Genomic DNA, 18350 nt, shown 5'->3' with positions numbered 1-18350 from the left:
CTCCATCCATGGGATTTTCCAGGCAAGGATACTGGAGTGGGGTGCCATTGCCTTCTCTGGCGTGGAAGAGCAGGCAGGGATAAAGATGGGGTATTTAGTTGTGGGCAGTGTTGACTTCAAGACACCTGAAGGATGCCCAAGTAGCTCTGTCCAGCAAGCATATTAGACATGAGACCTTAGGCCTGTTCTTGAACCTTCTAAGCCACAGTTTCCTTGGGTAGGAAATGCAGGAACCATGGAACTGCTCATCCCTCAAGACTGTTGCAAAAGCCTGAAGGAGACAGAGAATAAAGCCCTTCGCCCTAAGCCTGCCCCAGTCCAAGAAGCATTAATCAAGTTCAGGGACAAACATTGGAGACAGAGTTTTAGAAATTCTTGGCCTACATGCAATACAATTAAGACCATGAGAGCAGATGAGACTATCTGGAGTAAGGAAGACAACAATATAAGGATAAAACCCCAGGAAACACCAATATTAAAGGAGATTAAAGGATGAGGAAAGAGATACAATAGGAAAATTGTACAAAAAAAAATTGTAAAATTGATACAAAAAAAAATTCCCAGAAGGTGCTGGAGAAACACTGAAGCACGAAGGCAAAGAGAAGGAAGAAGCAGAAGTAAGTGACATGATTACATGGTCATTCCTGGGCTTTGCAGGAGTGGTATTCACACAGTGATGTAGGCACAAGGCAGTCTGCACTGGGAAGAAAGCATGGGCTGGAGAGGACAGATGCAGTCAGCTCTTTGGGAAGATGGCTGAGATGAGAAGGGGAGACACTGAGCCTCACCTAAAAAGGGAAACAATCAAGGCCAAGACAGGCCTGGGTCATTTATTCTGTGGGGTTTGGGGAACTTGAGTGCTTAGAGATCTGGGTCATTTCTAAAGGAAAGGTGTTGGGAGGAAGGGAGAGGATGAAGGTACAGGAAGTGAAATACCTGACCCAGACAGACACAGAGGGAACCCAAACAGAGCAGGCATAGGACTGGGCCTCATCTCAAAACTGCCTGCAGGATATGCCACAGGTGGGAGCAGGAAGTTCACACCTGTGCGCTTCAGTTTTCTTGGAACATTAGGGCCCTTGACTACAGAGAAGACTCTGGGTGTTAGGAAGTACACTTAAATTCTGAGTATAACCAGGACTCTAATCTGAGCTCTTCCCACTAATGACTCAAGCAAAAAACAAGTAAGGAAGCAAGGGTCTTGTGAAGAGTAAGGGGAGAGGGAGTTGGGGATGGTGCTTGGTGATACTTCATTATTTTTCTTCTAATTCTCTCAGTCAGTTTCTTCCTTTTAACGTAAGCTTCACTGAAGCAAAACTGTCAGCAGGTAATTTGACTTCAAAATACTAATAGAAATGACATTAATGGAAAGTCTCCTTTGATATCTTGACAGGAACAATTTTTCAGAATCATTATTTTTCCTGTTTTAAAATCAAAATTCTACATTCACAAGCCCAAAAGGACCAAATTATAGCAGAAGGAATTGACAATGAGCATCAGAAATTCCACTCAGAGAAGAAAATACACACTGGACTCCTAATTAGGCAACTTCACAGGCCACTTATTTATCTTTCCAGAAACGGGATATGTTTTTAAAAAATAAGCTTACATGGCAACTATTCTTTCAAGGTCACAGTTAAACCATTATCCAGTTTATGCCCCTCACTGGTCTCCTTTTCTTACCAAAGGCAGGCTGCTGTTAATAGAGTCCTGACATCTGGTATACCAGAAGATGGTTTGAGTCAGTTTTTCCTACATTGAAAACCACCTCTTATCACTTAAACACAATTTAACATTTTATTTGGGGAACCTAGGGTTCGGTTTAGTCTTTCCAGACACCTTTGGAAAGTGAAAGTGAAAGTGAAGTCGCTCAGTCATGTCCAACTCTCTGTGACCCCATGGACTGTAGCCTATCAGGCTCCTCCGTCCATGGGATTTTCCAGGCAAGAGTGCTGGAGTGGATTGCCATTCCTTCTCCAGGGGATCTTCCCGACCCAGGAATCAAACCCGAGTCTCCCGCATTGTAGGCAGACGCTTTACCGTCTGAGCCACCAGGGAAGCCACACACCTTTTACATGTATTTAAATAACCAAGGAATAAAAATCACACTGGCATATTCACTGTCCCTAAACTACTCCTAAGGCTGCTCTTAAACTCACACAATGTATTAATGTCTGTATCTGAAATAGGAATATTTTTAAAGAGATGATCTCTTAGCAAAAGTGGATGACAGTGTTTGAATTCTGAGGCCAACTCAAGACATGAGAACAAGGAGGGGCTTCTTCAGTCTACAAGTTTCCTTTACCAGGGACCAGGGGGCCCCTGAGGGTCACCGGTGCTCACACAGATATATCTGGATGCTCACACAGATAGCGGTACAACTGGGCGGAAAGCAGGTCAGTGGCCAACATCAGGCCAACACCCACGAACACATTCTCACTCGCCCCCAGACATCTGCAACAGCAGCGCCCCGGCAAATCAATACAACCACAACCCAGGTACAGGATGTACATGACAAGAAGGCGAGGGGGCCCAGCAGGGAGACTCAGAAACAACATCTTCTCCGGGAAGCTTAAGAGCCAACCAAGACTTCTGAGCAGCCAGAACCAAGGCTGCACTGAACATCACTATGAATGCTGTTGGGCCTTACTATGGAGCAGATGAAACTTCTGGTCTGAAAGAGTAAACATTTTTGTATCAGAACACATCTAACTTAAAATCACCCATGAAACACCTAGGACCCCAAACGAGTGTTGATTTAACTGATAAAGCTGTAGATAATTGATATGGGGAAAATGGTCATATTTTCTGTAAACCAAATCACTCTTGTTGGCATCCTTGATTCACCCAGAAATCCACAAGGTCAAATGATGCACTTTTATAAAATTGTTTCCTCCTTAAAAGCATGAAAGAATAATTCACATCCAATGCGTTATATCTTCAAACTTAAGTCAAGGAAACATCTTTTAATGCCTATTCAAAGAGGCTATTTACCATCTTTTCTCAGCAATAAACATTCTCATTTCAGCTTTTGAAAGGCAGCTTCATTGGATTTTTGCAACTAAAATATTGCAACTTTACTTCTTTCTGGTTATTGCCCCTAACTCAGAACCTTCTCCCTGTTCAGCATCAGATGCGCTACCCAACAGACTCAAACTCAAGGTTTTCCATAAACTAACTTTAGTCAACATTGCAACTATAGTAATTCTAGCTTCGATTCCCCAGATTCCTTTCGAGATCTTTCAAAATGGACAAATATGCAGAATTTACCCCAAACCTAGGATAAGGAAACCATCTTCTCTTTCACCAATAACCATCCTATTTATTGATTTACACACCAGAATCCTAAATAAAAAGCAAACGTGCCAAGAAGGTTAGACTCAAAAACCCTTTCTAAAATTCTGACCTCTAAATTCCTTAAAATTAAAAACTCCAAAATGCTGTGTAAATAAACATTTTACTGCTTTGAAAGCTAATTTCAGAAAAGGCTGGGATCATGACTTCATATTTAAGTACTGGTAGAGTGGTGGTAATTGTGGCTTTGACTTTTCTACAATGGTATATGTCATGCACTGTACTAGTTTACCTAAGTCTTCACTGTATTGTCACACAACCCTATGAGATAGGTAGTAAGTTGCAAGCAGAAAGCTGGGGCTAGGAGAGGTTGAGCAACCTCGTTGCTGCTGCTGCTGCTAAATTGCTTCAGTCGTGTCCGACTCTGTGTGACCCCAAAGACAGCAGCCCACCAGGCTCCCCCGTCCCTGGGGTTCTCCAGGCAAGCAACCTCGTTAATGAGAGGCAAAATGAATAGTTGAACCCAATCTGGCTGACACTCAACCATCACACTGCGATGCACTGCTAATTATGGCCGTTGTCCAATAAATATTCCTCAAAGCCTGCATTTGTATGCTGTGACTCTGTCATTGTAGATTCTGCATTCTGATTTATATGGCTTAGGCTAATGCTAATGTGTCTTTTTACATTCAACAGAGACCAGATAGATATTGAAGGGATGGTCAGAAATATTCCAGAGATCTAGCAGATGCCAAAATAGACATGATCCAAAATTATTCAAAAATAGACAAAATTATCCAGAGTTAATTCCCCAAATTATACTCAATCAGGTAAATGGGCTTTGCAGAAGTCAGCAAGAATCAACTACCCACTTATAATTTTTGAGGTTTTATTTCCTTTATGAATTCTGGCACTATGGTTATTAATTCTCCACACATTTATAGTTTTCTAAAAGAGTAAGACACCTGGAACCCTATCAATTATATCACTGCACTACAATTATCTAAGTATTAAAACATTCCATTAATACTTATGACTCCATAGAAAATAAATATATCATTTAAAAAATTCAAGAACCTGGAATAAACTTTGATGTCTTTGTTTCCTTTCCTCTATTCTTTTTTTTTTTTTGGAACCTATGGCACTGAAACAGGTCGCAAGCAGGCAGATGCCTTAGTGTCATTTGAGGGGTGCCCACAAGACTACCAGGTGGGTCAGCAATCAAGACTCCGCCTGCCAATGCAGGAGACGCCAGCTCAATCCCTGGGTCAAGAAGATCTCCTGGAGTAGGAAACCACAACCCACTCTAGTATTCTTGCCTGGAAAATTCCATGGACAGAGGAGACTTGCAGGGTACAGCCCAGGGGGCTGCAAAGAGTCAGACATGAGTGAGTATGCACGCACACACACAAAAACTACAACCTCCCCCATTCCTCAGGAAGCGCCTACATCACCGCCTTCATTGTCTAAAGTGAAACCATCCGAATGCCTTTCCTTGGCCAATATGATTATTTTCAGAAGGTCCTTGTCAAAATATTAATTTCCTTGGGAGATTAAACGTGGCCAAAGCTACCATTTCTTGAGGACCTATTTTGTGCTGAGCATGGTTTACGTATTAAATCTAATCTTTATACCAGCCTTCTGTGGTAGCTAACTTGAACACCGTTTTCAAGAAGAGAGAATAGAGCTGAAGGGACAGGCTCACTGTGGCAGAGCTGGGATAATACACTGCACCTGCTAACAGCAAGTCTATGCCCTTTCTCATACCTTCTCTGTTCCTCCACATGTCAAACCTGTTGCCACCTTTGGGCCTTTTCCTGAGCTGTTCCTTTGCCCAGATGCTTTCTATAATCTTCACATGGCTGGATGCTTCTTGCCACTTGGGTCTCAGCCAAAATGTCACCCTATGAGTCCTCTGACACTCTAAGTAAAGCAGTCACCTTGTCACACTCCATCACACCACCCTGTTTTAATTCTCTACTTAGCACCTAACCACCATGGACTATTCTTTTAATTACCTGTTTGCCTGCTTATTGAGAGGGTAAAAGCCCTGTGAGAGCCGAGATTCTGAATGTTGTGTTCTCTGCCCCATCTATAACACCTAGAACAGAGCGGGGTACCCAGCAGGTGCTCAATATCGATCAATGAATCACTGAACGGCTTTCCTGCTGCCTCCTCCACACATTAGGATGGTGTCAGGAAAGAATCAAGTCCAGAGAGCGAGATTCAAGCTTTACCTCTGACTAGCCTAGGGGGTTGCACTCTGGGCAATCTCCATTCAGCTCAATTTCTAGGATCATCAGGCTATTTTCCAAGGTGTTGGTAAGGTGAGTTATAACTCAGGAACAGATAATCTTGTTGGGCTGGTGGCTCAGATGGTAAAGAATCTGCCTGCAGTGTGGGAGACATGGGTTTGATCCCTGAGTCAGGAAGATCCCCTGGAGAAGCGAATGGCTACCCACTCCAGTATCCTGGCCTGGAGAATTCCATGGACAGGGGAGCCTGGCAGGCTACTGTCCAGGGGGTTGCAAACAGTCAGACACAACTGAGTGACTTTCACTTTCAAGACAGACCCAGGCCACTGGAGACCTGGCATCACAGGACAAGAGGAGCAGGCAAGCACCACTGATCCCATCGTTTTGTCTTGAATTAGCACAGTGGTTCACCATAAGGCCCAGTACAGTTCAAGCAGAGGGTAAATATTTTAAGTATACTGATAAATCCTATCTCTTTTTACAGAGGGTTATCTTAACAGAAGACATCAATCCAAGGGCATTCAAAATGTCCCAGTTTTTTATTTTTTTAACTTTCCATCTATTGCAAACCTAAAAGAAACCGTTCAACAGTAGAGACTTCTGAAAATACCTAAATGACACAACCAAATAGGTCCTAAAATGGGTCATAATCTAGTATATTTCACCGGGAACCAGAAGTGAGAACACATTTTAAGTACATACCCTAGGAATTAGAAATTAATAACAACCTCATTTTTGATACCTTTTAACACCTGAAGCCGGGTATCCACAGTTAGGCTTCTGGGGACCACGAAACTGATGACACTGTTCCCAGCACATTGTCAATATGCACACATGTGTGTTTTTCTAGAAACAGGGTCCATAGCTTTTATCATCACTAAAACGATCCAGGGTTCAAACATGGTTTCCAAAGCACTGCGTCTATTAAAAACCATTCTGAACTCTTCCGTACTGTGATAAATCAAGAGTAATATATACTAAAGCACTTAAGAGATGAACAGCTCACAAATTAATAAATGCATTTTGTTTAGGAACTGCTGCTAATACAGCTTTTGTGCGCTCTTCCAAAAATAATTTCAGAGCCTAGAACAAATCAGTATCAGCAGAACAATCTCCAGAAGACGTTTCAGAAGGGAGCAGAAATTGCGTTGTCTAATGGAACAACGATCAGAGCCACATAACGCGGATACTGGAAGAGGCCACAGAGCGCAGGTTGCCCAGCCCCTGCCACCACAGACAAGAACACTGAAGCCCAGGGAGAGGACAGAGACACATCGAATGTAAGTGTACATCAAATGGAAGATGCAGAAATAGCGCCAAGTAAGTGCAAGAGATATATCTGACTTGCAAAGAAAAATTCAGCTTTGTGGTTCTGGTTTAAGCACTTGGAGAGCAAGCACTGCATTGAGAACATGCTCACACTGGCCCCATATGACTTATTTCATTAAGGTAATTATGAGGGGCTCATGTTGACCCTGGTTCTATCCTCTGGCAAATTTCTTTTTTTTTTTTAACCATAGAGCAAACTAAACACTTTTGGTTACCTTTTAAGCATTTCTCCCCCTGTAAGGTCAAAGTTGTGTCAGGGTTGAACGTATGTAAAAATCAAAGGAACTTTCCAGAAGACGGCACATAATTAAAGCACTGTTGGTATAGTCATTCTATTAAAATATTCTAGCTGCTTTGACAATCACTGCTCTAATGTACTAGTGCTACAGAAATACACTAATAATCTTGATAAATCTCTCTATATAGGGCCATGATTCTCAACAAAAATTTCCCAACTCATAAAATTCTCCAATATAGCACATAAACACTACAATAGCCAATACCATTGAGCCCATTCTGCCATCTAATTAAAATGTCTATCGTACAAGTGATTTATAGGACTTGTCATCAAGCAGGGTGGATATATAGACTGGTGGCTACAGACACCTCATGACAACAAAGCATTAATTACCATGCTAGTGAGAATGGCTTCTAGCAAAAGCTCAAAGGGTGGGATTCTCAGTCTCTCTCTGATGCAAGAAAACAGGGACATAACTTACCAGTCCCATAGAATGAGGAGCCCATTAGTGTAAATCAAGAGATACAACTGCACGACTTAAAATGAGAACCCACTGCAATTCCTTAAGGTTGATTCTAAGCCAAGGAAACAACACCAACATCACTACCAATGCTAAAAGTCATTTAGACATGAGTTAAATCCTCTCAAAGCCTGAGCAATTTAGATTTGGACCAATTTAATTCTTAGGAATTACTAACTTTGATAAGACATAAGTCATTTTGACTGCTTAAAACCAAACCAATTACTCCAAAAGCAAAGAAATGATGTAATTGCCTAACATATGGAGGCAGCAGCTTTAGAGATGGAGGGGTCCCTAGAGAGACTCTAGTGCAATCCCCTCCTGCTAGAAACCAGGGAGCTGAGAGCCTATTACACAGAGGCTTGCCTGAGGTCACAGCTGACAGATGGCAAAGCCAAACCTTGACCCCAGCTCTCCTGACTCTCATAGCACAGTACTTAAATATTGCTGTAAGTTGTACAATGAAATACAAAGAGTTTCTTTTTTAATTGGGTAGTTAATACCAAACTAATTTGCAGTTAAAGTTAACTTCCCATATATTTACTAATAAGCCAGCTTCCACTAAAATTTTAGGAAGCATATTAATAGGTAAATAAATATTTAAATAAGCAAATATGTAATTTAATATATTTAATAAATGACTACATATCTAAATAGATTTGAATAAGTATATCTTGATATCTATGTAGATGTTAGTGTATAAGTGTGTGTATGATGTTAGTATATAAGTGTGTGTCTGTCATATATCACATGAGCTAAGGAAACAATAATGCTTTAGCTAGAGCTTTGGTTCCCACATTCTGAAAACAAAACACTTGAGCTATCATAGATTCAAAAACCTCCCAGGATCAAGCAGCTAACAGGAGACTGAGTATTAGGGAGTGGTGAGGTCTACAGCAAATCCCACAGAATGAAGTGTCATCAGTGAAGTGAAGTGAGGTCGCTCAGTCATGTCCAACTCTTTGCGACCCCATGGACTGTAGCCTACCAGGCTCCTCTGTCCATGGAATTTTCCAGGCAAGAATACTGGAGTGGGTTGCCATTTCTTCAGAGTCGATGTTAAAAACATCTCTGCCAAATGAATACATCTGCAGGGTGTCCATGGTCCTAAGAGCTGTCAGGCTTTTTGTTACTGTTCCAAACAAGATGACCTTTCTGCTTCAACATCTATGATTCTTTTCTGATCTGCACAAAACTTGGGATGTTTGATGGCTCAAAAAAAGGTGTTACTGTTTCTTTCTTGGGGAGTTAAATGTTCTTTCAGGTTATCTGTTCACAGACACTGAAATTTAGTTCCCTCCAAACTTTCAGACAGAGAAGGCTATGGCAACCCACTCCAGTACTCTTGCCTGGAAAATCCCATGGATGGAGGAGCCTGGTAGGTTGCAGTTCATGGGGTCACTAAGACTAGGACACGACTGAGCGACTTCACTTTCACTTTTCACTTTCATGCATTGGAGAAGGAAATGGCAACCCATTCCAGTGTTCTTTCCTGGAGAATCCCAGGGACGGGGGAGCCTGGTGGGCTGCCGTCTATGGGGTTGCACAGAGTCGGACACAACTGAAGCGACTTAGCAGCAGCAGCAGCAGCAGCAGCAGCAAACTTTCAGAAGATGGAAAGCTTTCTAGGGATCAGGAACATTTACCTTTCAAAAAGATCTGTGATGTCTCTCTGGGAAAACATTATCAAGTTAGAAGTCCCTTTTCTTCTTTTGAGGGATGGTTTTTCCAAATCCTTTAACTGAAGTAGACCTGTGGCCATGCAATCTATGCTGAAGCCTTAAAAATTAGCTGTTTTTCCTCCAGGAAAATGTTTCTGGTCTCCCCAAAGTAGGCACTCACCAGCATCATAGTCCTTACTTCTGTCCTGTCATTTCCTAGTTGTTTTCCCCAGTCACCGCTTCTCCAATCTCTCTCCCTCATGGAATTATGAGGTCTATGAAGAAAAGGGCCATGTCTGTCTTGCCCACTGGCCTCTCCAGGGCAGAGCACCATGCCGGGTACACAGGACATGCTCAATGGTGGAGGAAGGCTCATTCAGGGCTTGGCATTTCATAGAGAAACATGTAATAGTTTGTCAGTAGCTACCCCAGGGGCAGAGGGGATGAACCTCAGTCAACAGCCCACACTTTTAAACCCTGAACTCCTCTGACCAATATCATGTACTTCCACAGGAGCCCAATCAGTTCATACATCTGTCCCTTCAGGAGTGAGGGGAAGGGGACAGTAGAGATCTTAGGATGCTGAGGGAACACTAAGGAGGAGGAGAGCCAACCCGAGACCTGGCACGTCAGGGAAAGTTTCCTGGGTCGAGTGCTATCTACAGCGAGACATGAAGCACAAGCAGGAATCAGCATGATGGCTCTTGAGGAACGGAAAGCTGATCACTGTGGCTGGAGCATGAAAGTGTGGGCTGGGGAGAGGTGAGCCATAAGGCTGAAGAGGATATCGGAGCCCAGCTCGTGAAGAATATTCTATACCATTTTAAATAGTTGTGCTTTATCTAAGGGCAGTGGGGAACCACCGAAAGGTTTTAAGTAAAGGAATGATTATCAGCTTGGCAATTGAGAAAGATAATTTTGAATACAGCAGTGATGAAAGTGGAAAGAAAGTGATCAGGCACTGAGTTTTAGGCCTCATTTTCATTATATTCTAACAAAATGGGGCCAGCAGCCAACATAAATGGAGTACCAGACCTAGCCAACTGTTTTGCAAAATAGAAGAAAGACTACAAAGAATCCAAGGCATCTCTCTGATTCTATGTAAATGCTACCTACCTTGTAAAAAATTATTGCACTTTTACTATCACAAACAGTCATCATTCTAAACTCTTGCTAGATACCAAAACTATACTAAGAATTACATAAGATACAATGATTCACTCTGCCCACCAACCTCATTAGCTTTCCACTGTTGAAGTACAACCAAATTTAACATGTCGGGCTCACAAACTATCAATGAACAAAGTCACATCATATTAACAGGTTTGGTAATCAGTCTTTTAAAATGAGCAAAAGCCAGTAATTTTCCAAATGCAATTTTCAATTTATTACCATATACAAAGGATAAAAATCTTATCCAGTCTTTAAAGCACAAGTTGATGTGTAATTAATTAATTTTTTACATGGAACACTGATCATTAGAATAATTGGTCACTCCTCAATTACTTCCATTTCTTTCTTTTTAAAAAGATGAATGTTTAAGTAAAAATCTTTCCAAAGTGCTTACATTCTACTTGCTCCAAAAACACATTCTGACAAATATTTAGTACCTACTATACACCTGACACTGCCCAAGATGCTGGACTTAGAACAGTGAATAAGAGAGACGGGGGTCCCTGATCTCAAGGTGATAATAGCCCCAAAGAGAAGGGTATAATAAAACAGATTAACAATGATCTGAGAGTGTTGAGTGCATTGAAGGGTAATAGATAATGAGGTCTGGAAAATGCCTGAAACATTTGAACCACAACTTAACCATGATGAGAAACAGCCAGCCCCACTGCAGCAAAATTCTTATCATGAAACTGAAGACACAATATAAATAATACAATTCACATATACTGGGATAAACCTCCCGATACACGCTAAAATGTTTTCCTCCTAAACACTCCAGCCCAATCGACTCCAAAGAAAAACAACCATGAGAATAAAAAACTACAAAATACAACAGAGAATGAATCTGTAAGATTCAATCCGATGCTCTAAATCCATGTACCTGGATCCACACATAAAGGCCAAAGATAATCAGTGATTGCCCAGTGGTAACCTGGCTGCTTCCTCTGACAAGACTACCAGGCAGGTACCCTGAGTGAGAAGTTGAGAGAACTCAGCCCTCCCAGTGCTGGAGGGAACAGAATGTCTTCAGGAGGGCTGAACCAGGAAAACAGCTTGGGATCCTGCCAAGCAGGTCCTTCCTTCCTGAGGGGATGCCAAGGTCTTTCCATGACGCAGCCTCCAGCTCCTCTTGCCTCCTCCCGTGTCCCCATGCTCTGCAGTAAGTATATTAGGCGCTGGTCCCCGTGTGGAAAGTGAGCGAAGAATGAGCAAACAAGAAGGAAATAAGGTTTTAATTTGGACAAATTTTTGGGTATCACAAGTCCAAGAAATTCTACAAAATAAACCAGTTCAAGAAGGAATAGAAAAAAAGCTGACAGTGATAATTTAGAAAATGAGACTGTCCTAAAAGTCAGAAACTATATTGAATGACTTTGTTTGTTTGTTTTTTTAATGCTCCTACTCTGATTTTTTTTTTTTGTTTCACTAAAGAGACAATGTAGTTTTCAACAGTCAGCCTTGGCTCAAATCTAATTCAGGCATTTTACTTATTTAACATCTTATTTGGAAAAATAAGGATAATAAATCCTCATTGTTTTTTTCCTACAGCGTTATTGGGTATACTTGTCCACATACTTAACAGCGAACTATCTGAAGTGCTTAGACATAAGTATACAACTGGGAAACCATCACCACAATCAAAATAATGAATATGTTCTTTTCCCTCAAAAGTTTCCTTATGCCTTCTTTGTAATCCATCCCTCCATCACTTTCATTGCCCTGGTCCCAGGCAACCACAGCTCTGCTTCCTATCACTGCAAATTACATTTTTCTATAATTTTGCATAAATGAAAACATCCAGTATGTATTCTCTTTGTCTGGCTTCTTTCAGTACATAAAGTACGTATTTTGAGATTCATCCATTTTGTTGCACGTATCAATAGTTCATTACTTTTTATTATTGGGTAGTATTCCATTGTATAGATATATAATTTGCTTAAATATTCACCTGTTGACTGACATTTTCTAGTTTGGGGGCTATATAACAAATAAAGCAGCTAAAAATATTTATGTATAAATGGTTTCATTTAAGAGTAGCTAGGTCCCATAGTAAGTACATTCCTAACACTAAGAAAGTATCAAAAGTGTTTTCCAACATGATTATCGTTTTATATCCCTCACAGTAGTATATGACAGCTCCAGTTACTCTACTTGCTCACTCACATGGTATGATCAGTCTCTTTAATTTTAGACTTTCCCATGGGTTTTGGTCTTAATTTACTTTTCCTTAACTAATCTTTTACTGTGCTATTTTCCATGAAGGGTGCCTATTCAAATCTTGGTCCCATTTTTAATTTGAACACATTTCTCATTGCGTCCCATTTTTAAACTGAGTATTTTTCTCATTGTCATTTTATATATTCCTGTTAAAAGTCCCCTGTCTGATGTACATGTTACAAATAATTTCTCCTAGTGGATTGTGTCTTTTTCTTAAGAATCTTCTGAAAAGTAACAGTTAATTTAAATAGTCTGATTTGATTTCTTTATAGTACTTACTTTTTGGGTCCTATCTGAAAAATACTTGTGGTGATCAAGGTCACTAAGATTTTCGTCTGTGTTTTCTTATAAAAATTTTACAGCTAAAATCCTACTTTTAGGTCTATGATCCATTTTCAGTTAACTTTTGTGTATAATGTAAGATTAAAGTCAATGCACAAGTTTCTGCATATAGCTATTCAATTATTCAAGTAGCACTTGTTGAGAAAATTATCATTTCCACAATGGAACTGCCTTGACATCTTTGTCAAAAGAAAGTCAACTGATCATATATGTCTGAATCTATTTCTAGACTCTCTTCTATTCCACTGATCTCTCTCTCTCTTTAACACCACATTACCTTGATTACAGTAGTGTTGTAAGTCTTGAAATCAGATACTTTAAGTCCTCCAACTCATCCTTTTTCCAAATTTAAGTCTGGGTCCTTCACATGTTCATATAAATTTTAGAATCAGTTTGTTAATTTTTACAACAAAGCCTGATGATATTTTGACTAGAAATGCATTATATATATTGAACAATTTTGGAAAATTTTAGGTCTTAAGAATATTGAATCTTCCCACTTATGAACACAGTATTTCTCTCCATTTATTTAGATCTTTAACTTATTTCAGCAATGGTTTCTCATTTTCAGTGGCCAAGTCTCGCATGTTTTATTAGATTTATCCAATTTCATATTTTGATGCTCTTTTAAATGGTATTTTTCAATTTCAGTTTTTAGTTGTCCACTGAGAGTTTGAAGAAACAAGTAACTTGTGGATTGGTTTGGATCCTGCAACGTAGCTAAACCTAGCCTGTTGGTTCTAGTAACCCTTTTGTAGGTGTCTTAGATTTTTCTATAGACACTTTAACTTCTTCCTTTGCATGTACTTTATTAATCGCCTGTTGCACTCTCTGCACTCACTACACTGTTGAACAGAAGTGGTAAGGGTAGCTATCCTTGCCACTCTTGATCTTAGCGGAATATCATTCAGTTTTTCACCATCAACATGTTATCTGTAGGTTTTTCACAGCTGTCCTTCATCTGGTTGAAAAGTACCCTTCTATTACTAATTTGTTGAAAGTTTTTATCATGAATGGATATTGAATTTTGTCAAATTCTTTATCTATTGACCTGATCATATGAATTTTTTTTTCTGTTATTAAACTATTCTGTTAATTTGAAGAGTTGCACTGATTGATTTTAAATGTTTAATCAACCATGAACCTTGCAGTCCTGGTTATAACCCCATTTGATCATTTGTTATATTGCTGGGTGTGATTTCCTAAAATTTAAGATTTTTTAATATCTACACTCAGAAGGGGCATTGGTCTTTAGTTCTATTATTTATTTGCAAAGCATCCATCAAGTTTTAGTATAAAGGTAATGTTGGCCTCATGAAACGTGCCAGGATGTGTTTCCTTTTCTTCTGTTTTCTGGAACAGTCTGTGTAATCGTCAATGTTTCTTCCTTAAATGTATGATAGAACTCACCAGTTAAGCCACCTGGGACCTCAAGTTTGTACTGTGGAAGGTTTTCTAACTACAAATTCAATTGCCTTAATGGACATAAAGCTAGTTGTTTGAATGAATTTTGGTCATCTGTATCTTTCAAGGAATTTATTCATCTCATCTAAATTGCAGAATTTACTGGCATAAAGTTATTCATAATATTCTCTTATTTTTTTTTAATGTCCATAGGATCTATAGTGATGTTTTCTCATTTCTAACATTGGTAACTTGTGTCATCTTTTTTCTTGATCATTCTGGCTTGAGATTTATCCATTTTATTGTGTGTGTGTGTGTTTTTCCAGAGAACCAATGTTTTTGTTTCATTGGTTTTTCTCTACTGTTTCTGCTTTCTACTTCACTGATTTCTGCTATCTTTACATTTCCTTCTTTCTGCTTACCTAGGATTTGACTGGTTCTTACTTTCCTAATTTTAGGCAGAAACTCAGGTCTTTGAAATCTTTTCTAATTGAAGAGTTTAACACTGAATTTCCATTTAAGAACTTCTTTAGCTGTCATATTATATCTCACTACCTCCTTGGATATAATGCAAATTAAATGAAATAAATGTAGTTAGGAAAGAAATGGTTGATTGCCTAATCCACAGCAGGCACTGTGCCTGGTACTAGGAATGTGTGCGTGTGTGCTAAGTCACTTCAGTCATGTGCGACCCTAGGGACTGTAGCCCATGAGGCTCCCCTATCCAGTGGGATTCTCCAGGCAAGAATACTGGAATGGGTTGCTGCGTCCTCCTCGGTACTAGGAATATAACTGTACAAAATAGATCTCTTTCTCTCATCAAGCTTAGAAGGTAATATCAATGAAACTGGTACAAAATCAATGTCAAAGACGATCTTCTTAATACTTAGAAATTATGTTAAGCAAAAAAGCATAACAACTTTGTTTTATTCTAATAATAAAGGTATCTTGTTTTTGTCTCTTCTCCTGATCTAGGGACAATTAAACTGCTAGTTTATTTTCATTGTTTAGCAATCTGTAATTTCAGTTGCAAAAAATAAATTTATCGTGGAGTAAATTATTCCATTTATAGCTTTCTGAATAAACTATGCATTTCAATTTAATATGCTAAGGACAAATAAGTAATTCTGTAATTCTAAATTTCAAAACCACTTTAGACCTATAGAGGATCATTTAAAAAACAAGGATTCCATATATTTCCAAATATTTTAACAAAATTATTTTAACAAAAAATTTTTTAAAAAGGAAACTCACTGCCTATTTTATCTACCCTATCATCACAATTTCAAAATACCAAGAATTTTAAAAACTCTGCCTCCTCACTGAATGAGTGTCTGACAAATCACCAATGTCAAGGTCATTTAAATGCTGATATACCCTACCAAACCCTCGTATTTTTCAGAACGCCACTACTGGGTTACATTAAACACCTAAATATAATTAATTCAGACAAATAAGATATGTAAATTTAATTTACATTTAAATCTACAGCCAGTGGGAAAATAGGCAGATCTAAATAGGCACCACACTTTTTCAAGTAACCTGAATCTTCCTATACTTCTGCTTCTTCCAGCCCTTACCTTGTGGTATTCATTTAGACTACAGGTTCTCAAACTTGACTGCACATTGGAATCACCTGGAGAACCGAAAAATACTGATGCTGGTGTCCACAGCCAGAGAGTCTCGTCTAGAGTCTTTAAAAGTAGGGGTTTTTAAAAGTCCCTCAGGTGATTCAAATGTGCGGGTTACGGGTAAAGAAAACCAGTCTAGGATCTCTCTTGGAAAACATGCTTCTAATGGCCATCGGTCAGCCTGCACCATTATATTTCAGAACCCGGTTCTTTAGAGCTTTGCCCAATCTAACTCCTAACTGGATACTAATTTAATAATTCCATTCAGATTCCTAGACTGATCTCTACTTCCTATTCAGAAATTCACAAAATAAAATGTCAGTCTCTCTCTTGGCCATTCCTCTCCAGTCCACTTCTAAATTACACAAAGTAAATTCAGCTGAAGAGAAATTAACTCGATATAATTTGATGTTACACTTAAACAGTTGTTATGGTTTTTTCTCCTATTTAAGAGACTACTCCACAAGCTAGCTATAATTTTACAAAATATATGATAAAAGTATCAATTCCTCAAAGTATAAAATAAATATCTAAATGAGTCTTTCTTACTATCCATCTGATTCCCCCACTTGTTAATTTCAAACAGGGTTTTCAAAACTGATTCACATTCTGGCCTCAAAACTGACATCCTCCAGAATTTAAATCATTAAACTCCTAAGAGTCTTCAAAGGACTTATTCGGCCAGACCAGACCACTTCATTCTAATTATCATTTCATCACGTACATGTGGGAAGGATAACACCTGCATCACAAAGGCAGTATGAAGATTAGGAAGCAAATGCATTTTAGCACTGTGTAGAGTCTCTAGACATTTTAATTTATTTGCAGCAGACATTTTGCCTCATGGGAACTATGTGAAAAGCACAGGCAAGTAGGAAGTTGCGGGCAACTACTTGTCAATACACAGAAATTCAAGCAGGTGAGGTGAGAAACCAGGGGTGGTTCACAAACTGCTGAGGTGCCCTGGAAACTCTCAAGACCAGTAACAGCAGAAACACTAACTGCAGGAATCAGACCTCTTGGGCTGAAACTGAAGTTGCCTGCAAACACACGTAAATCTCATCTCCTTGAAAAACTGCTTAACAAAACTTTGCCAACTGCAGACCCAGGCACTCTGATCCCTACTAGTGTAGGTTATTTACCTCTGGGATGTAATGGATGTGCATGCTGAAACACGTGTGCACGTCTGAGCGGCTGAACCAACACGTATCCATAAACATTATGAATAATACCTGCGAGAATGCATGCCTTTCGCTTAAGAAACGCTTAAAGAGCTTTATCCAAAGCAAGTCACTTTACTAACACACCTTCCTTGCCTTTCCTGTATCACCCGCGTGCAGAGAGCTGGGGCGCCTTACTCAAAGTCTGGGAGAAGGGGGTGATCGCCCCTTCCCCCGACTTTCCGTTAGCCCAAGCTGCCATCCCCAAGAGGAACCGTATCCAGGATGGCTTCTTAGAGGCACAACTATGCCCTCGCACACCCACCGCGGTCGCATCACCAGTGCCACGGGCCACCTGGACGTGGACCAAAAGTGGAGGGAATTCCCTGAGCCGCCGAGCCTGGGAAGATGGGAAAGCGGGTCCCAGGCAAGTTCTGTAAAATGAAAGACGGGAAAGGTGTGGAGTGGACACCAAAGTGAGGGCTCCAGGTACTCACCCAGCCCTCGAAGGTGTCCGAGGTGCCGGCCGTGCGCAGCAGCTCCTGGAATTGCAGGGTGCAGTTGGCCACAAAGTGGTCGTAGCCCAGGGGCGTCTCGTGGAAGACGGCCAGCTCCAGGTGGCCACCGTCGGTGACGTTGGCGCAGAACTCCTCATTGTACGTGGGCTTGTTGGTCTTCTGCTTGGTGCTAGTTTGGCCCACGCGGACCTGGTCCACGCTCACCGTCAGGTAGGGGTCCAGCAGCTGATAGCCCTTCTTGAAGAGCGAGTGGCGCAGGGACCAGCGGGTGGGCTGCAGCCCCACGGCCTCGCCAATCCGGACCCTCAAGTAGCCATTGAACTTCATGGTGCCGGACGACATGCCGACGCCGCTGTCCCGCCCCAGGGACCGCGCGGTCTCGCAGCCGGAGAGCGGGGAGCCCTCGCTCAGGCCAGCCCGCGCGGCGGCCGCTGGAGTGGAGGCAGCTCCCGGGAAAAGCAGCACCCAAGCTCCCCTCGACAGGCCATTCTGCCTCCTCCGCCGGACCTTCCCTCCCCTCCTTCCCTCCCTCCCTCCCTCGCGAGGTGGAAAGGAGGGGAGCCGGGCGCCGAGCCCTCCGCGGGCCGGGGTCGCCCGACCGTCCC

General features: G+C 40.8%; 1 protein-coding gene across 1 annotated transcript in view; it reads right to left on the bottom strand.

Moving 5' to 3' along the window:
- PRKCH (protein kinase C eta) overlaps positions 1-18087 on the bottom strand; it is a 237110-nt gene extending 219023 nt beyond the window's left edge. The window contains exon 1 of the mRNA XM_052646249.1: positions 17725-18087. Within this exon, the coding sequence (XP_052502209.1) occupies positions 17725-18087 (363 nt within the window). The remainder of the gene's footprint in view (positions 1-17724) is intronic.
- Positions 18088-18350: the final 263 nt, after the last annotated feature.

Source organism: Budorcas taxicolor, chromosome 10, assembly GCF_023091745.1.
Source record: "Budorcas taxicolor isolate Tak-1 chromosome 10, Takin1.1, whole genome shotgun sequence".
Classification (NCBI taxonomy): Eukaryota; Metazoa; Chordata; class Mammalia; order Artiodactyla; family Bovidae; genus Budorcas; species Budorcas taxicolor.
Note: the sequence above shows the minus strand (reverse complement) of the source record. Positions and strands in the feature narration are given on the sequence as shown.